General features: G+C 56.2%; 1 protein-coding gene across 1 annotated transcript in view; it reads left to right on the forward strand.

Moving 5' to 3' along the window:
• CDH23 (cadherin-related 23) overlaps positions 1-12,654 on the forward strand; it is a 205,391-nt gene that overhangs the window by 159,225 nt on the left and 33,512 nt on the right. The window contains exons 28-37 of the mRNA XM_010580010.1: positions 4,279-4,339; positions 4,696-4,844; positions 5,771-5,906; positions 6,104-6,492; positions 6,569-6,670; positions 7,636-7,638; positions 8,742-8,891; positions 9,707-9,835; positions 9,957-10,085; positions 11,366-11,593. Coding sequence (XP_010578312.1) covers positions 4,279-4,339; positions 4,696-4,844; positions 5,771-5,906; positions 6,104-6,492; positions 6,569-6,670; positions 7,636-7,638; positions 8,742-8,891; positions 9,707-9,835; positions 9,957-10,085; positions 11,366-11,593 — 1,476 coding nt within the window. The remainder of the gene's footprint in view (positions 1-4,278; positions 4,340-4,695; positions 4,845-5,770; positions 5,907-6,103; positions 6,493-6,568; positions 6,671-7,635; positions 7,639-8,741; positions 8,892-9,706; positions 9,836-9,956; positions 10,086-11,365; positions 11,594-12,654) is intronic.

Consider the following 12,654-nt stretch of genomic DNA (forward strand, 5'->3'; position numbering starts at 1 on the left):
AAAGACCTCCCTGCTCCGTGGGCAGGCTGCTCCTGTGCGCTGCCCGGGCATGAAAACCAGCAGGCAGGGCTGCTGCTTACCGCTCACACCACAGGCAGCCTGAATCAAGGTTACCACGGCTACCTTAATTCTGGCATTTACTGACCACACGTGGTTTGGCTTGGTGACCTTATACTGTTTGTTAAGAGCGAGCCGGGAGGCATGGGCAATTTCTTTAGGTAGTTTTTTGCTCCGTTGGTGGTGGCTGTAGGCTTTTTCTTTTAAATCCAGCTGACAGTGTCCCTTAGAAACACATTGGGAGGGATCACACTGATGTTTCCCAGGCTTTTCCAGCCATGCACTCTTCTCCCCTCGCTTCTCATCCATCCTCTCCTCACACCCAGCTCGGCTGGCAGAGCTGCAGATTCAGGGAAGGTCCGGGCTGCCCCTCACCTGATCTCTTAAGCCCTTCCAGAAGTGGAGCCACTAAAAACCTGGGAAATCTTTGTAGGGTACACGTAAGCAATGACTTTTCTTTAGGGCCAATAAGTTTTCAACATATTAACACACTCACAGGGGATTTCCCCCTCACCTCCTGCCTAAGACAGAGTTACAGTGGTTTTAGCAGAATTTCAGCAAAAAGTCACCAAGATTGGAGTCCTATCAGCAGAAAGGTCAGGGTGTGATAACAGCAGCACTCCCCATGCCCTGGCCACAGCATGCGTGGGGACGAGGTCTTCCCTCCCGCGGGGTGGGAGCTCGGTGCCTTTCCCGAAGCACGGTAACAGACTGGTCACCCGCAGCATTTTGTAGCCACTGGCCAAGCTGCTGCCTGCATCCCTGTTTGTAGCATCGCCCCTTCCCAGCATCACCCCAAGCCCCGCATTATTAACCCAGGTGGATTAATAAGAGGCTTGCCCAGCCTGGCAAACCTCCCCAGAAAGGTCATCCTTGCCTGATCAGTTCTAACAGGAGACGTCCCCGCGAGTGCTCAGGACCCAGCACAGGGCACGAGGCAGACGAGGATCAGAGGGAAAGAAGAGAAATTGCAAAAAGCAAAATGCTCCCAGGGAAGGTGGAGAGGAAGGAGAAATGATTCTTGTGCGCAAGCAGCAGAAAGCGTTACTCTGCCCAGCGCCGGGCGCTGCCTGCCTGGCCTGGCCCAGCTGCTTAATTTGGCAGGAGTTTTTCCATATGCTCTCCCTCGCTTTTCTCAAACTCCTGCAAAGAAAAGGCTGTTTTCAGGCACTACTGTGCCTGTAATACAGCTCAGATGAAAAGCAGCTCTCTTTCCCCTCCCCGTCTCGCTTAGCGACGCTTTTCTGGAGCTCCCCAGCTTTTCCCAATGCACTAAATCTTTCTACTTGCTTGCAGGAGGAGGTAATGCGGGAGGGTATCAAACACGCAGCTTAACAACCCGGATAGTTGGGTAGCGAAAGCAAAGGGCTGTAAGTGATACCGTACCCCATCGCCATCGCTGTTAAGCGGCAGCGCTGCATCTGCAAGACTTTCCCCCTCTCCCATCACCGGGACAGACAAAGCAACGCAACGGGGGAAGGCAGGAGGGATGCCTGACTTCAAACCCACCCCAAACTTCGCATCTCCCCTCCCCACCCCGTTCGCAGCCCTTTCCCCAGCAGCACGTCCCTGGCCTGCCTCGCTCGCCCCTCGGGATTAGCCCGAATGGCCTTTTGTGAGTTTGCCATGGGGATTTGGGCTCCCTACCTCTCACCGACCAGCCGAGCTCGGGCTTTGCCTCCCACACGCCTGCCTCGCCGCCTCTCCCACCGCGCTCTGCAGGCTGCCAGCCCCCTCGTCCCTTTTGGAGGGGAAGGGAGGGTGGGAGAGAGGGGGCAAGCCGGGCTGAGGACAGCCCGAGCATGCAAAACCAAGGGGGCCCCCGAGCCCCTTCCCGGGATTTGCCACCGTGGCGGTGTCCCGGGGCTGTGCCCCGCTGGGACGAGGGGTCGAGCCCCCCGGACTGTGTTTTCCCAGGCTTTGCCCCTGCAGGAAAACTGAATGGTACAGTCGTGGGCTGAGCCCCCCGCACCAGGGAGGGGGCAGCGGGCTACCCTCTGTCCACCTGCTCCCCCTTTGCCCGGCAACTCTGCGCCAAGCCGCTTGCTTTTTTTCCCCATCCTTTTATTCCCCTCCTCCTTTTCTGACCCCTTTGCTGTAGCTGGGGGTGTTTGAAAGGTGGCCTGCAAAAAGCTGGCTCTGCCTGCAGCCCGCTCTTTCTGCAGCAGGGGGATAAAGCAGGCTGGCGGCACCCAGCCTTGCACCTGCAGCAGAAAGAGTTTTTCTCCCACCGCTTGCACTCAAGTTAAATTGTTTTGCCAGGTTTGGGACGGTCTGTCAAAAAGTACCGCGTCTCCTCTGGGACCTCAGAGAGTCAAAGCAGTGGCAGCAGAGCTTTTTTCCAGGCTGCAGGCTGGCAGGAGCAGCTGTTGTTTTAATGCAAACTACTTTTTTTTTTAATAAAAACCAAATACCTGGCCTGACCCATTTCACCTGGTTTATGTGCCAGAGCTGCCTGCAGCAAATGCTTGGGGTGAACTGGGAAAAAGATGGCTACGGGGGTGTTTGCAAGGTGCAGTTTGCTCATCACTTTGAAAACCTTCCTGTTTGCTCACCTTGAAGTGCATTTTCCCGGGCACAGCAGGGCAGGGGATGGCACAAAAAGCTGCAAAGATTTGTCTCCTGTCCCTTAGGCTTCCTTCCCACAGCTGCTGCCCCAGCACGGTGTTTCGGCTGATGCGATAGCTCTTCCCAGGACGGAGCCGGTGCCATGCCAAGGCAGCCCGTCTGCCTGGGCATCGCTCGCCTGCTGGTGCGGTGCCCATCCATCACGGAGAGGAGACAGCCCAGCTCCTGCCCAGAAATGGCCTCGGGGAGCTGCGAGGGTGGAAGAGCCGGTGTGGGAGGGAGAGCTTTCTGCTGTGAAAGGAAGGTGCTGGGTCCGTGGTGAAACACGGAGCAAGGCACAGGGTTGTGTCTGGCCGTAAGCGAGATGTGAACTGGTCTGGGATGGAGGCAAACAGCGTGCATGGCACAGATAGTTTGCAAGTGCAGGGGTCAGCATTTTCTAAGATTTCTGGTGATGCAGGCTGATTTGGTGGAAGGGAACAAGAGCAGTTCAAGGCAGCTCAAAACTGCATTTCGGAAGAGCATCCCCAACTCCTGCAAGCATTGTGTGGGGCTGTGGGTGAAAGCCAGCCCAGGGCTTTAAAGCTGAGCCCCTATAAATGGCCTCGCTGTTCCCGCTGCACGTGCATCCTTTGCAGCAACCCCTCCTCTTTTCAGTGCACGTCTGGGTGCGAACACCCACCTGCCTGGAAAAAGGAAACTGCTGGATAATATTTGTAGGGAGAAGATGCAGCAGAAGATGCCATGCCAGGGGGAAGCAGGCGGAGAATAAAGGCTAAGGCATTCTCCACGTCCTCGCCCTGGTAATTCGCAAGCAGCCACCGCTGCGGTCGTGGTTTGGATGCTTTGCGGGAAGTGATTTCAGCGGAGGGGAGACGCGGTGGCTCAGGGCCAGCTGGGGAGGAATCCCTGGCTCTGCTGTCCCTCGCCGGGTCCCGCTTCCCAGCTGCCGGGGCCGGTGGGCTGCTGGCTGGGGTTTGTGGGGAAAGCACTGCAGTATTGTTCAGCGACACCAGAGGGGACCCGTGACTTGGGTTTCCCAGTGTGGATAGCTTATTTGATACGTGCATGGATTGTGCAGTGCATCACAGCTAAGAGGTGCTCCCACCCACTGCTCCAGGTCTTGCGAGGATTCAGACCAATGTCGAGACCACCAGCGTGCTCTGGGCTGGTCGCATTCGTGTTTCTTTCGGTAATATTTACATATGCGGCTGCTTGGGTGACTTGCCCTGATGCCGCGGGCTGCGTGCCCACCGGGCACGGGAGCAGCTCTCCCTGCCCAGCTCAAGCCAGCTCTGCGGGCAGGGAGGCTCCGTCCCCGGCGGCATCTCCAGCGGGGCAAACATTGACGTGCAGGGCAGGACCGATGGAGGCACCTCCGCCAGCACACTGACCCGTGGGTTTCATGGCATGGTCCTCAGGCTCAGCTCTCATCCTAAGCCCATCTAACAGCTAACCTGGCAGCCGAGGGCCACCGAACCCCCTGTCCCTGCTGTCCGGTGACGAGGGGAGGGTAACTTATTTTGCTTTGCAGTTTGTAAGCTCCCTGGCTCAGGTGGAGGAGCAGGATGTCCAGCCTCAGAGAGTGGGAGGATTTGTCACGGTCTGGAAATCTCTGCCCTTCAACTTCACTGCTTTTCTTTTCTCATGAAGGTGAAAGCCACAGATGCAGACGAAGGTGTTAACGGGAGAGTGTGGTACAGGATTGTCAAGGGTAAGTCCAGGTGCCCCTTTATGCATTTTGCACCAGGCTCTGGCCAGCCACACGCACAGCCTCGGGTGGTTGCGCTCTCCATCCTTTTGCACTTTGCAGCCCGCAGAAACATTTCCCCCACCCCTGAGCACAGCATTAGGGTTAATTGCTGGTGGATGATTTGTCATGGATGGATGCCGAGATGCCGTAGCTCCTGGCTTCACCAGGGCCAAACCCTGATATAGCTGGAGGTGATGGGGCTTGGGTTTTGCTCAATATTCTTCCTCCAAGATAGGTCCCCGGGGAGGGCTCGGCGTGTCACCAGGACGGATGCAGCGGCAGTGGGGAGCATCCATCTCGCTTTTCCCTCCTGCCAGGAAACGAGCACAACAACTTCCGCATCAATCCCAGCACCGGGCTGGTGATGCGAGGCGTGCGGCACCTCGACAGGGAGCAAAACTCCTCTCACGTCCTGGAGGTGGAGGCCTACAACACGGAGCAGGGACCCATGAGGAGCTCCGTGCGGGTAAGGACCTCGGGGCTTCCAAGGGCTGAGCAGCAGGCCTGGGAGGTGGAGGAGTTCAGGCAACTTATTCGGGATGCTTCATCAGAGGGCAGTCATTTCCAGCCCTTGCAGGCGTGCAGGAAGTTTGAGAGATCTGGCATGGAAATGCTGATGAAAAGTCTCCCGGGGCCATCCGTGGGTGGAGAAGAGGTTGTTGGGGGGGGGTTTGTTGTTTTTTTTTCTTTTTTCCTGTGACATTTCAGTGTGAGGAGGCTGCTAAGTGGTGCGGCAGTCACTGTCAGAGGGAGTCCCGCTCGGCCGGTGAGATGCGGTTCAGCCTCCGGGAGCCTGTTAGAAACCGTGTCTCCTGGCCAGGCATCTATGTAAATAAGCCAGGACCCAGTGGCAATAATCTTTAGCAGTGACACGCCAGCTTCCCACAGTTCCCACGAACCCAGCCCTCTGCTTACGTCTATTTTTAGACCCACTGGTGGGGTGGGCTCTGGCTGAGCGCAACATGCCCACAGCACCAGCAGCAAGCAGAAAACCAGGAGGAGAAAGGATGTTCCCTGGGGAAGCGGCAGCTCAACCCGCTGAACTTTGAGCAAAATTTCCCACCGAGTCATCAGCATTGCTATGTTGCAGGGTCTGTAACTGCAAAGTTTTGAGCAGGGAATCCCAAAGCACAGAGAAATTAATACACAGACTGTACCTCCCTCTGGCCAGGGAAGGACTGAGTCACTCTGACCACGGGGCTTGTCTAAATCTATGATGTTAAACTGTGCATGTTCACTCTCCATCACGTGGTGTTTGTAGTAGAGATAACATTTCTCCTGTGCAGCAGATGAGTGCCGCGAAGGATATATTTCCCCTCGCAAGTGTAAGCAGCTGGCAAGGGTTTACAAGCCTGTCCGGCTCACCTGTGGTTTCTCGGGGGGGTTTTGCAGGTGATCGTCTACGTGGAAGACGTCAACGATGAGGTGCCAGTGTTCACCCAACGGCAGTACAACCGCCTGGGGCTGCGGGAGACGGCAGGGATAGGGACTTCGGTGGCGGTGGTCCGGGCCACCGACCGAGACACAGGTAGGAAGGTGAGGGTGAGAAACACCCAGCTTCTGGGGGGAAGTGGTAAAATCAGCCATTGCGCAGACCCTGGCTTGGCTGGGTTGAAATCCCCACGTGGGATGGGCTCTGCTCCGAGGTCGGGGTCGGGGTCGGTGGTGCCTGCCTCTTCGGGATGCTCCATCCAACCGGCGCCGTGGTTCCTGCTCCTGCCCCAGGGAACGGCGGTCTGGTGAACTACAAAATCCTGTCGGGCGCCGAAGGGAAGTTTGAGATCGATGAGAGCACAGGCCTCATCACGACGATCGAGTACCTGGACTACGAGACCAAAACCAGCTACCTGATGAACGTCTCTGCCACGGACCAGGCACCCCCCAACAACCAGGGCTTCTGCAGCGTGTACGTCAGCCTGCTGAACGAGCTGGACGAGGCCGTGCAGTTCTCCAACAGCAGCTACGAGGCCGTGATCATGGAGAACATCCCCCTGGGCTCTGAGGTGCTCCGGGTCCAGGCCCGCTCCATCGACAACCTCAACCAGATCACCTACAAGTTCGACCCCAACACCAACGCACAGGCGCTCTCCCTCTTCAAGATCAACGGGATCACTGTAAGTAGCCACAGCATGGTCCCTCCTGGCTTGCTTGGCCACCAACACCAACGTGGCTGTTGTTCATCCTTGGCAGGGTGTGATCACGGTCAAAGGCCAGGTGGATCGAGAGAAAGGGGATTTCTACACCTTGACGGTGGTGGCCGATGATGGAGGACCAAAGATTGACTCCACAGTGGTGAGTAGCTTCTACCCACTTCCCCGCCAACCTCTGTGCTGGCAGAGCTGACCTCAGGTCACCTCCCTCTTCCTCTGGCATGGGACGGCATGTCCTAATTGTCCTCTCTGCTCTGGCCACCGGGGTCTGGAAACCCTGATTTGGGGGAAACCCTGCATTTGCATAAGCACAGACCGGTGCCTTTTAGCTTCTGCGTGTCATAGGGTGGGATTTCTGAGAACGAAATTAAAAAAAAAAACAAACCACCCCAAACTGTAGAGTTTGCAGGTCGCTTACCAAGCTAAAACAGTTTTGAGGGAGGTAAATTTGGGGGCCTTGAAATACTTCACAGTGGTTTATGTTTAAGAGGGTTATATTTGGCAGTTTCAAAGGCAGCCGAGCAGGAGGGTGATTTGCATTTCTCTGCTGGGGCAGGAGGCACTGCGGGTGCAGGGTGAGCCTGGTCCGCATGCCGTGGACAGGGGCAGCTTGGCTGGCACAACCCAAATTCTGCTGGTTTGGCCCGGCTGGAGGAGCAGGGACCCGGGGGGAGGTGGGGCAGGGGGTGAAACCAGAGGCTGGCCTGCAGGGATGGGCAGCACCCTGCGTTTCGAGCGCTCTCGTGTCTTGGCGCATCTGTTGCCTCTAAAAAGGATGCTGGATGGCAAAGGCAGCGAGGCTGCAAGCGCTGCCTGTCCCCACCCATGGGTGCTGGCGGCTGTGCGCTCCGCACACTGCCATGCTCTTCTCTGAGCCTCTCCCAGAGCGAGGGGCAAATCCGCCAAGCTTATCTAGAAAAAACAAAGGGATACACCACCAACAGACGAGCCTCCAAATCACCGCAGGGGGGTACCCGCAGCCCCTGATACTGCTACGCTGGGATGCAGGGCTAGCCCACTGCCCGTTGCATCTGCCCGCACCTCCTCATCCCCCACTAACTCTTGGTTCTTTGTTTTCTCTGTTTCCCCTCTGCTTTCCTCCAACAGAAGGTAAGCGTGTCCGTCATGCTGGCATCATCTTGGGGGCCAGGATCCATCCCAAACTCTGCATTGAGCTGCAGGGAGGGACAAGGGCGGAGGTCTCCAGCCCTGTCCCACCAGCACCACCAGCCTCTGTGACACCCCCCCGGGACATGGTGCGGCGCCCGTGAGCCACCCTGCTGCTGGCGAGCAGAAATCCCAACGCCCTGATCTGGCACTTGGGACAGCAGCTGCCGGATCCATCGCAGCGGCTGAATGGGCTCTCCCCGCTCCTGGCTCTCTGTTTTTAATTCAGCGGCAACAATAACCGAATCATCCCGAGGCACACAAGTCGCTCCCCGGCTTCCTCCGGGATGTTGTCACATTCAGCCTGGCCGCACCTGGGGGCTCAGGGCACCCATAAATAGAGCCCCGGGAACAGAAAGTCTCTTCCTCTCTCATTTCTGTGTCACATTGCAGCTCTTTGATTACAAATGCAATGAGAGCATTTCCTCTGGCTAATTGTGGCCGAAGTAGCCTGGTCCCCGGTCGCCTGCGGTGGAGTGCCCCTCCGAGCATCTCCTGCCCGGTCTCTCACTCGCCCATGTGCCTTTTCCCAGGAGGGAGCTCACGTCTTCTCTATGCCCACCTTGCCCTGGTTTAGTTAAATACACACAGCGCTCTCTTCTTTGTGCCCCTTTAACTTTAAAGCAAACCCTGCCCAACCTCTGGTGCTGTGAGCACAGATGAAATCGCTGCTCATGAAAAGCTTAGCAGGAAAGGGTCAGCCTGCAGCAGCGTGAGTTGCTCCATCCCCAGCTATTTGGAGGATAAAAAACCATAGGGTGCTCCATAGAAAAATCCACCAACTGAGAGCTGTAGCACCCTGGCACTCTCTCTCCAGCCTCTAAGCATCCCTCCTTCTCCTCCTCCTCCTCTGCAGACAGGGATGTAGCTTCAGTTCCTGGGCTCAAACACCTGCACCCATTCCCACATGGCATGGACAACACTCAGGCTTTTGGCACCTCGGAAGGGTGCAGCGGGTCAAGAGTTTGCAGGGGATGTCAGCGCGGCTGTTGATGCCGGGTGGGCAGGGAGCCAGCTCCTGCCTGAGTCCCGTGCCATGCCCACAGGTGACCATCACGGTCCTGGATGAGAACGACAACAGCCCCCAGTTTGACATCACCTCCGACTCGTCCGTGAGCGTGGCAGAGGACAGCACCGTCGGCAAGCAGGTGGCTGTGGTCCTGGCCCGCGACCCCGACGCTGGCAGCAACGGGCAGGTAGGGAAGCCGGCGCAGCAGGCTTGGGGCTGCCCGTAAGGCTATGGTAGCGTTTCACTGACACAGAAATGCCTCCATCAGCATCTTCCCAACCCTTTCCCCTGCTCTGCATCCCTGCGAAAGCAAAGGCTGGTCATTGACGCCGGCGGTGCTGGGGATGTTTGTGCAGCGGGTACCAGCGCTCCCCGGTCAAGGCGTGCCTGCAAGAGAGGAAAACACTCGTCCTTGGGCTGTCTGGGGCAAAGAGCTCTGCGGGACATGTGTCAAAAGGAGCCCGGCAATCTGAAAACCAGCTGTGGCCTCTCCCACCACGGGGAACGGCAGCGAAGCCCTTGGCAGGCTGAGCAGGAAGCTCTCTGCCGCTCGCTATTTTCTTTACCACGCAGAGAGGCGTTAATGAGGTCCCGTCTGCTCTCGCTGCAGATTCTGTCTGAGATGTCACAGGCAGGGCTGAAAATCAGGGGGACTCTGCTCTGACACCCTCAGAGTCAGGTCTGGGATTTTGGGGTCCATTAGTGAGCCACTGTCTTCTTTGGTGTCTGAAAGGGACCTGCCACATGCTCCATGCCACCCTTAATACCAAAACATCGCTAGCACCGTAGGAGGGCTGTGGATGAGACGGGGGTTGACCCATGGTTGGGGTGGCTGCAATTAGCCAGGACATCTGTGGAGCTCAGCTTCTGTGGACCTTTTAAAACGCTCAGAGCCTTCCTGAGACAATGCTGGGTTTATAACTGTAGGGTGTCCTCTCTCTCCTTCCTCCTCACAGCATCCTATTGCCTGCCCTTTTTTTTATTTCCCGGTCACATTTCCAGGTGACTTTCTCGCTGACATCGGGGAACATTGGCCGGGCTTTTGAGATCCGTACCACCAACAACACCTATGGCGAGGTGTTTGTGGCACGGCCGCTGGACCGGGAGCTGCTGGATCGCTACACCTTACGGGTAAGCACCAAACCGCCCCACTTACCTCCTTGGGCTTCTTCTGGTTTGAGCATCGAGGCTATTTTCCTGGGGCTGTGAGCTTAAAAAGAGCATTTGTTTGAAAATCCACCCCCAACTGCAGATCCAAGCCTCGGATGGCGGCGTGCCTCCCCGGAGGAAGGAGCACACTCTGCGAGTGAACATCCTCGACGTCAACGACAACCCCCCCATCATCGACAGCCCCTTCGGCTACAACGTGAGCGTGAGCGAGGTAAGCACGCGGCCCCGCTCCTCTCCTTCCATCCTCCCAAGGTGAGGTCTTGCCACAAGGCAGGTGGGGACAACTCCGTTGGTGGCCCTTTGCAAACCTCACCTTGGGTCATTCAAGGGTTGCTGGCCCCTTGCAAGCCCTCACCTGTGCTGGCCTCCTCGTTTTGGGCTAGGAGAGAGCTCTGCAGGCAACTTAAGCCCATGAGGCTGCAGGGACCAGGAGGAAGGAGAAGTGGCTACACGCCCATGGAAATGCCACCGAAATGACACAAGAGGCGGCGCGGTGCAGAATAGGAATTGCTTTCAGGAAGCAGCTCGGCAAGAGCTAGATAATTAAGCAATAAAACACAATCAGGCATGAGAAAAGACAACTTATTTCCTGACAGTTTAATTCCTGGACCGGGGGGGTTCTCAATTTGATGATGAAAAATGAAATACGAGTAATAGCCAGTGACACTTAGCTGTGAGGAAGTGGTGCTCATGATTAATAGCTTTGCATTAAAGTTATTGCCCTGATAGGATTTTCTTATCTATTTAATACATGTTCAGAGCTGGTTGAAGAACAGAATTTCTGTTTTGATTTCCCCCGTAATGGGACTATCCAAAAATAATTAGCCGAGCTCTGAGTCCATTACACAGCCTTCACCTTTGCACACACACTGGTTTTTACACTCTCCCAGGCTGTGCCAGCCTAGATAGGACCTAATGCGCAGCTTTCTGTGGCAGGAAATCAAAATCCTTCATTGCAACAAATGGGAGATGTTGTAACGTATGGAAAAAGAGGTGCAATTCCAGCGTGCAGCGGCAGCTGGCTTTGGTGACTTAACAGTAAATGTCGCCTGTTAGTTTTATTCCATTTCTTTTCAAAAGCTAATGTAGAAAATACATTTAACTTCAGAGTTTCAAACCAAAAAAGATCTGAGCACTCAAGGAAAGGGCAGAGCCTTCCATCGCTAAGCCTGTGGCTGATTATCAGCTGAGCTATCTGTTGCAGGGCGAGTAGCCTTGGTTAATTTTTTGCACAAAGATGCATTTATTAATAGAACATCATTCGCAATATGCACTGCAAAAGCAGCATTCAGGAGCTGGTGAGGGAAAGCAGCCTTCTGCTTGGCTGCTGGGTGTCAGGGCAGCGAGTTTGGAGCCTCAAGCACGGCAATGCCTGGAAAAAACCCTCTCTATATTAGAATTATGTTACTAATTATATATTTTATATATTATGAGGCGCATGCGATTTACGTCGTGTATCTCTGCCGCTCACCCCGCCGTCTCCCCCTGCAGAATGTCGGTGGTGGCACGGCGGTGGTCCAGGTATGTGCCACCGACCGGGACGCCGGCCTCAACAGCGTCCTCTCCTACTACATCACCCGCGGGAACGAGGACCTGACCTTCCGCATGGATCGCGTCACCGGCGAGATCGCCACCCGTCCCTCCCCGCCGGACCGCGAGCGGCAGAGCTTCTACAGCCTGGTGGTCACCGTCGAGGACGAAGGCAACCCCTCCCTGTCGGTGAGCCACCAAAATGTGCTTTTGAGGGGGGGGAATGGAGCTGGGCAGCACTGCGGGAACGAGCTTAGCATTGAGACGTTGAGCATGAGGGGGGGAACAGGCACAGGGCACGATGTTTCGGTGACCAGGCCATTTGGGTTATGACTCGGGGTCCAATCCTGCTGAGTACAGGTTTGAGCCAGGGCCTCCTTCGGTGCCTGGTCCTGCGGGACCCTCTCTTGCAGTCGTCTGGGGAGGTGCCGTCTCCCGTCTGTAAATGCCAAAAATGTCAAGAGCATCCCAACAGGCAAGCGTGCTGGCGGCTGCAGGAGTTGTCCTGCTCACACTCCGAGTCTGAACGGTCCTGGGCTGTTGCTCACCCATCTCAAGGCAGGGGGTGGCTGGAGCAGCAGCTGAACCATGGTTCAGCTCACCGTGGACCGATGTGTGTCCGCTCTGGTGCTTGCAAATCAGAAGAGCTCCAGTAATTACCGCTATAGCCGTTGCCGTCCCCACCATGCGAGATTTGGGCAGCTCTTTGGTCGCGTTGCTGCCGTTCGGAGTACCCTGCCCGCAATAAGCGGGGTCTGGGCATGTGTTTGGGGGCTGATATGAGACCCTGTCCATCATCCTTTGGTCTGGGGAGGTGGCCGCCTTGCTTTTTAGCTACCAGTGTGCCAGAGTGCCTGTCTCCTCTCCCTCGCACCTTCCCCACTCCACGAATCTCAAGTCTCGTTATCCGTGCCTTTAAGGAGGACTCTGGTGTGGGAGCGTCAAAAGAGCAAATAACTTTTGGGGTATTTTCCAGCCCCGAGTCCTTCCTAACCCCACGGCTCTGCAGGGGTGAGCGAGTGCCTGTGTCCACAAAGCAAGCCCAAACTGTGACACGGGGAGGCGTGACACCCTGCGCGACACCCTGCCATCCTTCCTCTCCCCCACCTCCACCTGCTATCTCTTGCCATCTCTCTGATCTCCCAGCAGAGCTCTTGCTGCAAAGCCCTGCTCTACATTTTGAGGAAACAGGTTGCAACCAGCAGTGCAAACTGCGGCTTGCAACTCTCGCTTCAGGCTTTGCACCTCAA

Source organism: Haliaeetus leucocephalus, unplaced genomic scaffold (assembly GCF_000737465.1).
Source record: "Haliaeetus leucocephalus isolate CR32 unplaced genomic scaffold, Haliaeetus_leucocephalus-4.0 Scaffold687, whole genome shotgun sequence".
NCBI classification, from domain to species: Eukaryota; Metazoa; Chordata; class Aves; order Accipitriformes; family Accipitridae; genus Haliaeetus; species Haliaeetus leucocephalus.